General features: G+C 39.1%; 1 protein-coding gene and 1 non-coding gene across 5 annotated transcripts in view; one reads left to right on the plus strand and one right to left on the minus strand.

The window, feature by feature from the left end:
• The window catches only part of UNC80 (unc-80 homolog, NALCN channel complex subunit), a 227,255-nt gene that overhangs the window by 122,702 nt on the left and 88,108 nt on the right, over window positions 1–16,445 (plus strand). For all 4 annotated transcript variants that reach the window (XM_045034431.1, XM_023259652.2, XM_011285519.4 and 1 more), the window contains 2 exons: window positions 7,525–7,632; window positions 8,840–8,978. In XM_045034431.1, the coding sequence (XP_044890366.1) occupies window positions 7,525–7,632; window positions 8,840–8,978 (247 nt within the window). The remainder of the gene's footprint in view (window positions 1–7,524; window positions 7,633–8,839; window positions 8,979–16,445) is intronic.
• On the minus strand, window positions 11,626–11,732 carry LOC111562035. The gene has a single exon (XR_002745096.1). It is a non-coding gene; the product is annotated as a U6 spliceosomal RNA (small nuclear RNA).

Consider the following 16,445-nt stretch of genomic DNA (forward strand, 5'->3'; position numbering starts at 1 on the left):
AAGGAGGTGTGACAACAGAAGCAGAGGTCAGAGTGATGCAGGGCCATGAGCCACAGAACGGGGCAGCCTCTAGAAGCCAGAAAGACAAAGAAATGGATGATTCCCTAGAGCCTCCAGAAAGAACACAGCCCTGCCAATCCATTTTAGATCTGACCTCGAGAACCGTAAGATAATAAATATTTATTGTTTTATGCCATGAAGTTTGTAGTGATTTGTTGCAGCAGTTAACAGGAAACTGATACAGTTATGTATTAAGAAATAAGTAATAAATGGTCCAACTATTTACAGATAAATAATTGAGTAATCTAGGTCAAATCAGACTACAGGAAATTCCTTTAAGAAACTATTACGTTTTCTAAACATTGAGCTGTACTTTCCTGACAAGTACACTGAGCAGCTGAGCTGGCAGAAGATGAAGACAGTGACCAGGGCTGCCGTGCCCCTGCCAGGGAGGCCCCGAGTCACCCACCTGCCCCTGAACAGGCGTGATGGCCAAGATGCCTGACTGAGTGCCTCTGGCTGCCCCAGCAGCTGCTCCTCACAAGTGGTTTTACAAAGAGGTTTTGGTATAATACCTATTCATTTCAGTGAGCATTCATTGTGCACCTGCCGTTGGCACAATATGAGATCAGATATTCTGGAAGAAATAAAAAGTAAATAAGTAGGAGCACAGGATCTTTCTACTAAGGAGTTTGCAAACCAGGTTTGGTGGAGTGGGGGATGGTAATAAAATATAAATCAAACAACTAGAGAATATGAACAATAACAAAAAATTCACAGTTGGGTCATGCATGTAGCACTTTGTAATGCAAAGGAATTTTTGCAAAGGAATTTTTTAAATTATTTTACACTTCACTGAAGAAATTTGGGGTAATACAAAAGATCCTAGAGAAAAAAATCTGTATTTCATACATCTTATAAGTGTGCTATTTGCCTTCTGGGATGTGATATTCCAGTATTTTTTTTTCAAAACATATATGTGAGGCTATAATGCAAGTATATATCATGGATAGAGTGCTTTTTGATTCTTACAAACCTTGTGCAGGAGATGCTGTTCTCCCTATTTTACAGATGAAAAAGTTGAGGTTCAGAAGGATGGGGTTGTCTCAGCTCACATCTATAACATATTCAGCTACACTTTAATTTAGAAATATGGAATATCAAATCCAGAGCTTTTTTTACTAGACTCTATTGTATTTCATGGTATTCAAACTACACATACTCTGAGGGAAGATCATGGGGGGACTAGATCGATGTGGGTAACTACATAAACTGTTAGTGATGTTATAAAAAGAAAAATATACACCTATACATATATTTGTATCTGTATGTATGTACATAGTTATGTATATGTATTTTTATTTAGGTTAAGTTCTCCTTCATATAAAAACTCCCTTAGTTTTAGGAGAAAACCGTGTATGTTGGACATTGCAAAAATATACTAACGTAAATCAATGTTCACTGTTCATTATACACACTTTGAAATTTCTTACTGCTCCAACTATACCTTCACCTGTAATACATATGTGGCCAAACTCAAAGATCCTTCAAGATCCAATTCAAATTCCACCTCCTCCTTGAAATCATTTATGATCTTCCTAGAGTTAACCACAGGGCATATGATGGTGGATAATTAATGTAATTTTCATTCCCTCCTTTCTCTAAGTTACAATGGCATTTTACTTGTGCTTTTCTCATTTTTCATTCAATTATTCCTTCATTAATTCATCCATCCATCCATCCATCCATGTGTACCTTCAAATTTTTAAAGAAACTATGGACATGCTGGGTCCATTTTATGTGCTGCGTGTAATAATGGGCAAAAGCAATATGGCCCCTGTCTTCATATGATACACACAGTCTAGTTGGAAAGACAAACATTAATCAAATAAACATCTCAAATTGCTATAAAACTGCAACAGCAGTAAGTGCAAGGAAAAAGAAACACACTGTGCTGAGACAGCTTATGAACAAGACTTTGAACTTGTTAAGGGAAATAAGAGTAACGAGTGAGCTTTGACTGAATGATGCATGAATATTAACTGAATATGGAATTTTCCAACCTGAGAGAAGAGGAGTACAAAGGACCGTGGCTGGAACACAGGGGACTTTCGTGCATGCAGCACAGGCAGATCAGACAACATGGGGCCACCCAAGCTCTGGGAAGGACTTTAGTCTTTATTCCATGCGTAGCATCAGACTCTGAGAATTTTAAGATCACTCTTCCTGGGGCACCTGGGTGGCTCAGTCAGTTAGGCGTCTGACTCTTGGTTTTGTCTCAGGTCATGATCTCATGGTTCATGGGTTCAAGCCCTGTGTTGGGCTCAGCACTGACAGTGGGGAGCCTGCTTGGGATCCTCTCCCTCCCTCTCTCTCTGCCCACCCCCCCTCACTCTGTCTCTCTCAAAATAAATTTTAAAAAATTAAAAAAACAAAAAGATCACTCTGCCTACAAAATGGGGCTCTTTATATCCCCATTTCTCCTCTGCCACTTAATTAGAAAGTTCTGGAAAATTGGCAATCTTATACACTTTGTATCCCATGTGGTACGTACTAGAGTTCTCCTACAGCACAGAGACAACAAATACTGAATGGCTGAGTGGGCTCTCTAGTTCATGAGTGCCCTTTACCTCAGGCCCGACAAGGATGCTGGCCTGAAGCAGAAGAGTCTTACCAACCTTAGATGATGCTCACATTTTGGGAAAGAGGAAGAGAATGTAAAGCAGGAGTTAGGTGTCCTCTAATCTTAACATATTTAAATTAGTAATGCAGGTGAAGAGCTGAAAAAAAATATATTGAGTCTGCTGTGATAAACATTTTATTTTCAAAATGCCAGCCTCCTGTGCAAGCTCTTTTTTGTTCCCTCCTGATGTTTCCATTTCCTGTGCTGAATCTGTCACGTTATCAAACAATGCCCACATTTCTAGGGTCAAAATGAAAACAGAGTAAGCAGTAAATCAAGAATAAAAGCAGTGATTCTGATTAAAATTGAACCTTATGAGCAATTGATATTTCATTCCTGTTTCCTTTTAAATTGGTTTTTATCGCAGAATATATTTGTGGCAGCTAGTACATTTTGTAACACATGTAACTGATCAATCTGCTAATCTACATTTCAATGCTCAGAGAGTCACTGTACATCCTGCTAGTCTATTTTAGTGCACTTCCAAACTTAGGAGGTTTTTATAAACTATATATATATATATATATATATATATATATATATATATATATTACCTTCACCAAAGAATTCTTTGACTTTCCTACATATATGTATCTTGTCCAATGCTATGTTTTGGACAGTAAATGTTGAATTAGTGCTTGCCGATGAAAAAAAGGAGTAGATAAAACAAAAATTTTCTTTTCCTTTCAGCCAGAAAAGAAAGGGCTGTAAAAAGTGATACATGCCCAAAAAAGAAAGGGCGCAGCATCAGTAAATTCTGCAAAGCCAATGAAAGTAGCAAGAGGCTAACTGATTTCCTGCAGGACTAATGTTTTTCCAAAGCTGTGGAAGAGACTATTGTTGAGACCAAGAGCAGACCCTGGGCCTTGACTTCATCTGCCAGAATGTCTTCCCATTCATACTCATGTGTCAAAGATGTGTGAGGCACAAAGGTCTTGGTTATCTTTAAGGAAATAATTGGACTTCTCTCGTCATGAAACATGTTTCTGGGAAGATCTCTTTCCCAGAGATCTTGGTAGACTGGCTCCAATTTTCTTTGGTTTTAAATACCCCATTATTTCCATAGCAAATCATCATTCGTGGCATTTGTGCTTACTATGATTTTTCATTTGTTTCCTTGCTTGCTATCTGTCCCTCCGAGTGAGATATACTCTCCGTGAAGGCAAGCACCAAGGGAGTTTTGCTCCTCAGCATATCCCCAAAAGTTAGCTCAGTCCCTGGCATATGGCTAATTCTTAATAAGCAGTCTTGAATTATTAAATGAATAAGTACATTTTTTACTTAAAGTAATTAAGTATTATGCCTCTCTGGTCAATAATCTTTTATTGGAAGAATCTCCCTGGAACTTGTTCAAATAATTAGAGTTTCTCCAAGGGGCACAGCAGAATCTCATGAAACCAGGGACAGACCAGGAAATAGCTGAGCCTCAGAGGAATGAGAAAGCTGTGGTCCCTATCAGAATGGATATAGTGTCTCATCTCTGCTTCTTTCTGTATCTCCACCTGCTCACCCATCTCTGTCCCCTGACCTGCTCCTCATGTTTATTCATCTTGTGTATAACCTGAAAATCTCCAGGTTGCATTATCATTTCTCAGCCCCAGCAACCGTCACCACATGAATCAGACTCTGTGCCCCTTAATTCCCTAGGACAGGAATTTGGTGGGCTCAACTCCTCCTCTTTGTGATCCAAACATCCCAAGGGATAAACCTCTGGCCAGTCAAATAATTGGTTTTGCATTGCAACTTTAACCAATAATGGTCAGAATGAGGAGAGAAGTCCCAGAGCCAAATATGGTGAATATATATCCCAAGACACACAGAGAGAAGAAAATGGCAGTGGTCCAAGATCTATGCCATGCCACAGCAAGCATGCCCCAGGATCCCTGACATCTCATGGGGCTGTCTAGCTGCCTCCCATTGACCATATCTCCCTTGGGTAGATTGAGTCAACAATGAGTGCCATCCTCTATTAGTGATACATTCTGTCCTTTGGTCTTGGATTACAGTCTCGGGTTTCTTTACAGGTCCCAGTTGGATGTGTAATTCCAACGAGCATATGCAACTCACAGTCCAGTGAAATTTCTTACTCTTCCATGAAACACCAACAACCAATAGATGCCTTCAGAACTAGTCTCCTGCTCCATCTAGCTCCTAGCTCTCTTCTAACCAAGTTTTACATCAAGTTACTAAATCTAAAAAGCCACTGATGATAGCCTTGTCGGTCTGAGTTAGGGGTCACACCAGTAGAGAGAGTTGGGTACATACCAAGTGCTTATCACACAAGTACCCATCTTCGATACCTACATTTCAAACCTCAACAAGTCATGTGGGAAGAATGCCTAGCCCATCACCTTAGTCTGAAAGCCCTTCTTTCTTTTTTTTTTTTTTTTTTTTTTTTTTTATTTTTTTTTTTTTTCAACGTTTATTTATTTTTGGGACAGAGAGAGACAGAGCATGAACGGGGGAGGGGCAGAGAGAGAGGGAGACACAGAATCGGAAATAGGCTCCAGGCTCTGAGCCATCAGCCCAGAGCCCGACGCGGGGCTCGAACTCACGGACCGCGAGATCGTGACCTGGCTGAAGTCGGACGCTTAACCGACTGCGCCACCCAGGCGCCCCTGAAAGCCCTTCTAATTACCTTCCCTTTCCTCTAAAACAAGCATCCTAACTATGATGAGGCACCAGAATACACCATACTTCCTAGGGAAGCATGCCAGAATATTAAATGTTTGAGATCTGAGAAGCTTGACATATACCTTCTGTCCCTAGTTAATAGGATTGAACAGAATCCTACATTTACCAGAATGTCAGAGGCAAACATGAATGTTCACCCTTTTTATTCTAAGCTGGTATCTGCCTGGTTAAAAAACATATAATTTAATCAAGAAGTAAATTCAAAAGTAACCCTGAAAAAGACAAAATGTCCAGCCAGAGGAGAAAGGGGTGAACTACTAATAAACTTTGAAAATCATATTTTAAAATAATTGTAATGACCTAGGTAAATATTCATTATAAGATCCTGATAAAATGAAATGTTTAAACTTGTATGTCACATACATAACATGCTCACCACTGTGTTAAGAGGCACAGAGTAGAAAAAAGCTGAAAGGAACAAAATAATGGGCATCATTGGATTAGGGATCATAGACATATTCTTTTCTTCTTCCAAGTTTTTCTGTGTTTTCCAGATGTTCTACAATTTACATGTATAGTTTTGTAAATAGAAAGAATAAAAGAGAGATGTCACTTTTAAAATACCTTGAATTTTTAAAACAGGAAGTCAAATAAACCCCTATATTTATATGGTAAGTTACTGCCATATGATTTTAGAACAGTTTCTAAATTATAAAACAAGCATGTATATTACTGTATGTTGTTTTTACATTTACAGGAAAAAACACAATGCCGGATTTATCTCCTCAAATGAGATGTGTTCCCAAGTATGTGCCCCCGTGTTTTTATATTTAGAAAACAGAGCAAGAGCTCTGGTTCATTTGTTTCGAAGTAGATTCATTCTAAAAGTTCATTCCTTACTAGTCACACACCAGATGCATTGTCTAAGGTGTTTTGTCAGAGCTTTGAAAGACTTTCTTGGAATATGCAGGTACTTTTAGATATGTCCTTCCTTTCAAATATCTCCATCTCTAACACTGTGCAGTTCTGCTCAAAAATTCTTGAGGAGCTCAGTTCTTTCCCCCAGCATGGAGGGAGAAAGTGTTTCATTGACATGGCTGTGGAAAAACAAATGAGCGTCTGTTCCATGTAGAAGGATGGATTCCCTCTTTGCGCAGCCCAGGGTGCAAAATGAGGAGTGGTCAAGACTCAGTATAAATAAGCAAGAGCCTGTCACCGTCAGGGACGATCATTCTCCCAGCTGCTCTGTCCACTCCATCCCTCAGCATTCAGAGAGTCAGAGAACTGCCTCCTCCGTGTTTATGCAGATGAGTCCATTTTATTTGGTACCCTGGTTGAGGAGACAATTTGAAAGAAGAGTTGCTGCCTCCCATAGGCGAGTGTGGTTTTTGCTTTTGCTTTTACTTTTCAAATGAGTTTGGATTTTTAAAGAAATCATTTTACCTTACAGTTTAGGCCTAGATAATAAATGCTGTGGACTTATACTTCCTTGATGAGTCTATTTCTTACTTCCCAACACTCCTTTATGAAATACCTTCTTTCTTCCGTGACCAAATGGCCACCTTGTAACATCCAACCCCGTAAAAGAGCTATTAAGTTTTAACTGATTTTTTTTTTAAGATTTGTGGTTTTAAACAGCTTTCTGGGATGCAATGGGTCCTGAGATGGAAGTCAACAGATCCTTGTCTTGTTTTAATTCCACTAATGGCCAGCTTTGTAACTTGGTCAAGTTATTCCGCTTCTCTGGGCCTCTGTGGCAAAAGAGGAGCTTGTAGCTAACTATCTCTGAGCTCTCTTTCATACCAAAACGAGCTGTTTTCATCAGTTTCAGAAAGTGTGGGCCTCCAAAAAGGCCTAAACTGCCCCCCCCGCACTAGAAGAAGATAGTTGTGGGGTGCCTGGGTGGCTCAGTTGGTTGAGCGTCTGACTTTGGCTCAGGTCATGATCTCACAGGTTGTGAGTTCAAGCCCCACATCAGACTCACTGCTGTCAGCCTGTCAGTGCAGAGCCTGCTTCAGATCCTCTGTCCCTCTCTCTCTGCCCCTCCCCCGCTTATACTCTGCTCTCTCAAAAAATAAATAAAAGCATTTAAAAAATATAAATAAGAAAAAAAGAAGAAGATGGTTGTTTGGAGACTGGGGGAAAACAGCACTGTTGGCCTTGAGAGGATGTGACACTCTTTGTCACTGATCTCCTGTTCTTTGCAGTGCTCAGAGAAGTCATGCCTGAGGACACCTTCTCTGAAGAAGAGAGTTTCTGATGCCAACCTGGAAGGGAAAAAGGACTCTGGAATGCTGAAATACATCAGACTGCAGGTATTGACATCTGGATCAGAAATATTCATGGAGCAGTCATGGGGGAGGAGGGCGCCAAATATCCTTTTTACTAATGCTTGAGACCGACGGGGCCAGTTGGCACAGTGTTAGCATAGAGACCCCTTTAATTGGTGGGTCTCTATTGCAGGAAATTGCAGGAAAAAAAAATCCCTTCTCGTTAGCCAGCAAGCTTCCACAGAGCCCCCGGCTTGGGGAGTGTGGCTGGAACATGTCTCCTCTCACTCACCCCACTCCATGGAGCTAATCCCCCACCAGCGTGTGGTAGCCATGCTCACAGCTCTGAGGATGTGATTTTCTGGGTTCAAATCCCGCATCTGCCACTCTGGCTCTGGGACCTTGGGCAAGTTGTTCAATGTCTCTTGGTCTTATTTGCCTTATCCATAATGGGATTATAACACTAGACCCGTCTCAAGGGATTATTGCCTGGATTAAAAGAGGTAGTACACTTAACTACTTATCCAGTGCTTGACACATTGTTATATTGTTATTACAGCCTAAACCCTAAACTCTAAATCATTACGTGTATTCCCGAGTCAGGCAGCGGGGGGGGGGGGGGGGGGGGGGGGAGTGGCAGGGAGGGAAGAAAAACAACTTGTGTTTCTGGAAAGTATTTAAAACGGTTAAAGGCCTAGACTGTCCAGAACCTACATTTATCACCTAAAGTATCTGAAATAATGGATTCAATATGGTTTTTGTGGCCTAATCTGGGGCATTAACTACAGTACACAATGTTTTAAAGGGAAAATGTCATCCACATTTACTGGCTTAGAAAACTGACGTTCTGAATGGAACTCCTTTGTAAATTAGAGGCTGCTCACTGTCTTCAGTGGACCTCAAGTCCTAAGAGAAAGGAAAATAGGACGCTTTGAAAGCCCATCAGGACTTTTAACACAAAGATGTACTGGCTTTTCTCATAGAGCTCATCCTACAGCTTATTTCTTAGGTGGCTGCAGAATAGTTTTTGCGGTGAAAGCATTTTAAAAGTAGCGTGTCGTTTTGTAATTATAATCAACTAATGAGGTATAAAGCTTATTATACACCATGCCAATAAATATGCTCCCATTTTAGGAAGCATTTTACAGTCATTTAAGGAAAGCAGAGAAGGGACGCGGCACGTAGGTTCCAAGAGGAGTGCAGCAATCAGTGTCTTCGAAGATTTTAAGACGTGACTTCCATCTCTTCCCAGGTGATGAGCCTGTCTCCTGCCCCTTTATCTCTGCTAATCAAGGCAGCACCGATTCTGACAGAGGAGATGTACGGAGACATCCAGCCAGCTGCCTGGGAGCTTCTGCTCAGCATGGATGAGCACATGGCAGGGGCGGCAGGTAAAGACAGAGCACCCGGGACCCTGCTTGCCACTCATCCTGGGTGTTTAACTGAGACGCACATCCACTCCCTTTCATTCCAAGGTCAGACCCAGAGCAATTGCTAGAACTCGAGACAGAGCTGTGCACTACAGGGAGGGAGGCTGAGGTGCCACCCACCCTTTACGTTTACCCCGTAGACTGCACAAGAGCAGTGTGGCTCTCTGTGGCCTTACCAAATTATAAAGAGTGATTTTCCCCAGAACCTGCATTTCCACCGTGCTTCACAAAAAGAGAAACTTCTTTTTGTGTGTTGTGATCTCCCAGATTTACCATGAGCCGTCATCATTAACTTCACTAAATCAATACAAGTAATATTTTATGTCCAAATGACAATATCGAAACAGATTTGTTGAAATGTAGGTGACATAGCCAAAGACACACAGCTAGTAAAAAGGACATGCAAAATGTGGGTTTTTCATGTTTTTTCCACTTTTTGTACACACTCTTTTAGTTTTATATAGTTGTTTTAATTCCATAATGTACATGGTAAAATCTCAAATAATACATAAGTGTATGAAGCTAAAAGTATCTCTTCCTCATGACTCTCAGTCTCTTCCCTAGAAGTGACAATTTTTAAGTTTTTCAGGAGTCCTGCTAGGGTACACTAGATAGATAGATAGATAGATAGATATAGATATAGATATATACCTAAGTACCAATGTATATGTTGTGTTTTCTCTTTCACACAAATAAGACATATCATAAAGACTTTTGAACTTTCCATTTTTCTTTTATATCTAGATAAAAAGAATTAAATAAATTCTTTTAAGAATTTATTTGAAGAAAAATCTATTCAAATCAGGCAGCACCAAACTGGGAGTGCTTACCAACAGGAGCTCCGGGAGGGTCTTTTATAGAAAAAGGTGGGCCACCTGGGTGGCTCGATCTGTTGAGCATCCAACTTCAGCTCAGGTCATGATCTCGCAGTTCATAGGTTCAAGCCCCATATCGAGCTATGTGCTGACAGCTCAGAGCCTAGAGCCTGCTTCAGAATCTTTGTCTCCTAATCTGTCTGCCCCTCCCCTGCTCACACTCTGTCCTCTCTCTCTCTCTCTCAAAAATAAACATTAAAAAAATTTTTTTAAAGAAAAAGGACAGAAGCAAAGTAAGGCAATTATTGACTGGCTATAGCTAAAAGCCTAGTTGGCTTTTATGACTTTTAGCTTTATGATTTGTAACCTTAAGGCATTTACAGGCTTAGATTCTTGCTGGCTTACATAGGTCACTGCAGGATTAGTGCCACATCATTCTAATGGCCTCCTTGTTTAATGAACAAATTTCCCCTTGTGGTCATCCTCTCATATATGAGAGATCCAGAAATTTGGTATTAGTGCTACCCTCAGTCAGATCAGAGTTAAGTTGCTCTTATTTCATTGTGAAACTCATAGGTTATGATATCAGATCCGTAAAACAATCGTTTTTACTATTTTCCTCTTTGTTCATCTTCTTTCTGCTTTTCTGATCACAGTGAGACCATGTAATATATGGTTGATGCTGTGACCGTGCATTTAAGAACACTGAGAGAACATGGCACACCAGGGAGACTATAATGATAACTATTAGGAGTATAATGCCAAGAGACTGAAGGGTGCTCCTCAGCCAGGGTCTCCATGACCCAAACTAGTTGGTATCAGTTAATGTACCTGTTTTTAGCCAAGTGGCTTATTTGTTAATTTCTTGTATTTGCTACAATGCCAGATGTTTTGAGCCAGGTGCAGCAAAGGCTGTTTTACCACGGCACAGAAGTTTCTGTGTTTAGCCAATAAGTAATCTGAGGCAATTTTATTATCTGAAACCACCTTACCAGGAAAATACAGAGATTTTGTTGTACAGCTATGGCCTTAGCAGTAGATGTAGCCATAGTTGTCAGGGCTGACAAGCACTGTCTTTCCTGTTCATTAACAGAAAAAAGCAAGTAGCAAAAAGGCAAAAGGAGTAACAGTTTAATATTGGAGATGATGATCTTGATCTGCGATCTTGAGAAAGCTGTCCCCAAAATGCAATCTGTATCCGAGGAGGAAGCTCCCTAGTCAATTTTAAGGTTAGATCTCCAGCTGGTATGCAGTTCCAAGAGTTTAGAGAAACTCTCTCATGAAGGATGTAGACCTACAAAAGTCCCTGAAGTTTGGCCGCCATCTGGGTAGTAAAGAGGAACTGGTATGGTCCCTTCCAAGGACATTCAAGGACAGTTTTTGTTCTTAGTGATTCCAAATCAGAAAGTGGGGAACATTAGTTTGGGAGTGGTGGCCAGACATTTAAGGAAAATAGGAGATTCAAGATCTAGTTGGGTGTACAGATAAATAACCTCAATGACAATGAACAGGACTGGAATCTAATATTCACAAGTGTTACAATTTTTTACTGCAACATAATTTTTCCTTTACAATCATGTTCATTTCTATCAAAGATAATCACTGTAAGACTAATTAATTTGTTTGCAAAATAAATCTAGTTTCATTAAACGTGACCTTATTATTTACCTAAGTACAGCAGGAATAGTGATTGAACATATAGGCTTATTTCAAATCTGTTTTGCTGGAACTTTTTATAAGAATCATAGGTTGGATTTTAAAAAACTCTCCAGGGGTGCCTGGGTGGCTCAGTAGGTTAAGTGTCCAACTTCACGAATTTGCGTATCATCCTTGCTCAGGGGCCATGCTAATCTTCTCTGTATCGTTCCAATTTTAGTATATGTGCTGCCGAAGCGAGCACAAGTGTCCAACTTCAGCTCAGGTCATGATCTCATGGTTTGTGGGTCCGAGCCCCATGTCAGGCTCTTGCTGACAGCTCAGAGCCTGGAGCCTGCTTCAGATTCTGTGCCTGCCTCTCTCTCTTCCCCTCCCCAACTCATGCTCTGTCTCTCTCTGTCTCAAAAATAAAAAAAACATTAAAAAAAAATCAGGAAAAAAACAAAAATAAAAACCTCTCCAGGCTGAGAAGCCAAGAGAAGAACTCAATATGAGACTTCACCTGGAATACCTATAGATTTGGCTGAATTTCAATCTTCTTGAGGTCCCCAGGATATCTTGAGTTTCCTGGGCCTTCCCGGAAATGACCTTTCTTACTCACCTGGTAAGGTTGCAGGGAATCCTGTAAGCAAGGTACCAGGCCAGTTTTTCCAATGAGCTGTTATTGGCTCCATAAAGTCAACCTTACTTCCTTAAAATTGTCTGGTCATATCTGATTTTATGCATATTCTCAAATACAATATTCCAGTCAAAGTCTCAGTGATAAAACAAATGTTTCCAGTTGTGCCCTCTTATATGAAAAACAGGTTCTTATTGAACTTATGCAAATAATTACATTGTCATGAAAGTAAGAATACTCAATGAGTTTCTGAATTCTGGAGGAATCAGGTGAGGAGAAAAGCGAATGTTTTATTTCAATATGGTTTATAAAATTACCGTTAAGTCATAGATAGCTTAAGAGAAAAGAGAAAAAAGTATCTTTAAATCTGGAAAAATAAAACATTAAGGAACCAGCAATGTTTCAAAGAAAAAGTTATTTAAAATTTTAATCATCCTCATCAGTACATTCAATCTCATATCATTAATTCTTGTTCTACTTGAATTGTTTTTCCATTAGTTCTGGAAATGCTTAACCAGTTCAGTTTTATGATCTTACCATGAATCTTTCTGAAGATGCTTTTTGTCAAAGCATCAGAATAAAACAAGAACTGTCTACAAATGACAAAAAGACTTTTAAAAAGTGGCCATGATTAAAGATCTGATGGGAGTTCATTTGGTAAAGAAAATGAGTTATTTCTATGGTATGCAATAATTTAGGATAATAATTGGACCATGAGAGTATTAACAACTTCCTAGAAACTTTGAACAGTTTCTGGAATACCTGTATTGGTAACATATATCCATACATATATAACTTAAGAATGTTTATTAACACTTCTTACTTGACAATGCTTCCACATAATTTAACATGCCAAATAAACCTAATTAGTTTAACATCTCTCTTCAGAGGTGAGAGACATTCTTTGAGATTTTCTAGGGACCCTCTGGGAAAACCCAAAGTTACTTTGAAATCAAAAAGACTTCATTTAGAATTTGATTTTGGGAAGTTGCCAAAATGTCAAAAAGTTTGAACATTTGACTAAGTAGGATCTCAGATCCTTATGAAATAATACTTAATTATCTATAAGCCACAATGGATTTTAAAGGTAAATACAGAAAGTTACATAGTTGTGAACCAAATTTAGCTCTTTTAATAATAAAAGGATTGAGTTTTTTTAAGTTATTAAAGACCTGATAAAGACAACATGAAGCACAGTAAATTATTTTGGCAAGGCATAAAATCTTCATTTTCCAGGTAGATTATCCAAAAGGTAAAAAACAAACAAAAAAACAAAAAAAAAAACACTTTTCACAATCTTTTATGAAAAGCTGACTAATAGTCCACGAAAAGTTTGGTTTTTTTGTTTTGTTTTGTTTTGGTGAGACAAAACCAAATTCTAATTTTTTTACCAGTGTGTTTTTAATATTAAAACTCATTATTTAGGGACGCCTGGGTGACTCAGTCAGTTAAGCGTCCGACTTCAACTCAGGTCATGATCTCACAGTTTGTGAGTTTGTGAGTTCGAGTTCCGCGTCTGGCTCTGTGCTGGCAGCTCAGATCCTGGAGCCTGCTTAGATTCTGTGTCTCCCTCTCTCTCTGCCCCACCCCCGCTCATACTCTGTTTCTGTCTCTCTCAAAAATAAATAAACATTTTAAAAAATCTCATTGTTTAAAAACTTAAATACGTCCATTCCAGCCACATGTAAAATTTCTTTTCAAAGATTCCTTTCTATAAGCCTTCAAACAATTCTTTTCACACCATTCAGATTTTGTTCTGTTTTTTGTTTTTGAACTTGAAAAACATTTCATTTAGTTTCTATATTTCTGAGAGTATATTTGATTTATATAAGTGCTTATTTATCTTTAATCCAATAAATAGAGTTCTTTACAAATTAATTTTGGCAATATCATCTGGAGTAGGAATATATCACACATCTGCAACATACATGCATAGACATACATAAATATATAGACAGACACAGAGATCTTGTAGCATTTGCTTTAAAATTTTTGTCATGAGACAGGTGTGATAATGCAAAACTGACTAGTTTATGAAAAAAACATTTGGATCTAAAGTGTGTTTCTGGCAGATAGAATAAGTTAAGATTACTTGCTCAGATGGCTAATTCTTTTACCGATATTTGTGGAAAAGACTAAAGATTTTCATTCACCTAATTTCTCAAGTAGTTTCCTTTTTTTTTTTCCTGATAAAAATCACCTCCCTGAAGTTTGCATTTTGACTTGGCTCTAGGTTTCTAGGGAAGACCAGATAGAACATTTACATCTCAAAGGCACACAGAAAGGATGTAAATTTCTTCAAGAAGGGCTTTTGTTCCCTAAATCCACATTTCTTATAATATCTGAAAGCCTTTTGAGATGAATAGGGTTTAGAGATTGGTAGAGAAGATAGGTATGCTTTGTTTCTAGGGCTGCATTTCTGTTTTTGTTTGATAAGTAGAAGATAATTTATTAATTCCTCAAAGAACTATGTTGTAATTTGAACATCAAGATGCTTACCCAGCCATCCAACTACATTATCCTCAAATTGCTTCTTTATATCTGGGAAATCAACTAAGATGGAAATCAAGATTCCTATGTTCTAGATTTATGGCTGTGTTTCTTTGGAATGTTTTGGTAAATCCTTCCACAGTGGCTTCAGAATGTTTCTATCCCTCTTAGTTTCATTTTGACTTAGGAGAGAAGCCCTAAAAGAAAAAGTCTCTATGGAGCTCTGAATATCAATTTCCAATTTGGCCAACTTCTGACCATAGAGCTACTTGAATGAATGAATGAATGAATGAATGAATAAATAAATAAATAAATCCTTTTGAATAATTTCTCACGTTTCATCTGAGACAAATAGTAAATATTTCTGGCAGTACTGAACAACCCCATGGACACAAGAGGGGACAAAGATGATGCAAAACATACTACCCTCCCCAAATCCAGAGCCATCCCAAATAACAATTATAGTGAGTGCCTGGCTGAGACCCTTTTTTCTTTAGGGCCTTTCATAAATGAATGAGCTTATCTGAGATGATTAAGTTATCCACTGTGGCTTCGTGATTCAAGACTATCTTTGGTAAGGTTAACCTTACTTTTTCAGCCTTAAAACAAAATTTTTTTCACCTGAGGCCTCATATTAGACCAGTCCAGTTTACTTCTGACCCCAGACCCAGTCCAGTTTCTAAATCTGAATCAGTCCTTGGAACCCAGTCTGACCCAGGCTAACTCAGGCCAGTTTCCAGACCCAATACAGAAAAAGAAATGCTCAAATAAAGTTTATAAGCCCATAATGCAGAAGCTGCAGAGCTAGGATCCAGGACCAGGAAGAGACTTACCCATAACCTCTGAAGATAGGTAGCAAGAAAGCAGCAAGTTCAGGGGCTCCGTAGGTACCTATACCTGGTTGCTCCTTGCTCCTGGGGGCCATCAGGGTCCCCTTTGGTTGCCTCTTGTGACACTAGAACTGTTAAAAGATAAATTGGGGTATACTAAAAATTTGAAGAGTTTATTTGAACAAAAACCAATTCAAATTGGGCAGCACCCAATGAGAAGTTGTTAGAAGCACTCCCTAGGAAACCATTTTTAACATCTGCTTATAGATTCACCTCATTCTTTTTAATGGCTACCAAATATTTCATTGAATGAATAGGCATAATAATTTATTTAACCTGGACCTACTAATGGAAATTTAGGTTTATTCTGGATTTTTATACTACACTGCAACAAATGTCTTGTAAAATATTTTTGTTCACATTAAAGCTTAGATTTTTGCTTCTCTACCGCATGTTTCTCAGGGAGAGCTGTAGGGAAGGGCATACTCCCCAGATATGAGACAGCCATGGAAACTTTCATGGAAGATATGAACAGGTAGACCGGGCTTTAATAAAAGCTAGAAGAAGATGGTGTATGCAAAGCCACATGGGCTGTGGAAATGCATGGGGCTTATTTGGAAAGCATGAAGAGGAACTGAGACTGGGGTGGCTTTTGTAGAGGAGTCCCCAGTCCATTATTAGATAAGTGAGTGGGACTCAGATTGTAACAGACCTTGAAAGACACACTTGGACGTATGGACTTTCCATTGAACTGTGGGAAACCACTCACGGGTTCTGAGCCAATGAGTAATGTCATATATAGAGGATGTGTTGTTACCAAGTCAAATGTGGCAGCAATGAGTGAAGTAGTAAGGAGACATATAGCCAGTGATGTGACATTAAAGCTAATAGGAAAAGGTCAAAGGTAGAGATAAACTGGGGGAGGGGGGGGGAATCTGATCTATGTGGTCTCTGAAGCAGTAAGAGTAGATGAGATTTCCAAGGGAAGAATCTATAGAGAGGAAAGAGCAGAAGGATG

The sequence above is a fragment of the Felis catus genome, chromosome C1 (genome assembly GCF_018350175.1).
Source record: "Felis catus isolate Fca126 chromosome C1, F.catus_Fca126_mat1.0, whole genome shotgun sequence".
Taxonomy (NCBI): domain Eukaryota; kingdom Metazoa; phylum Chordata; class Mammalia; order Carnivora; family Felidae; genus Felis; species Felis catus.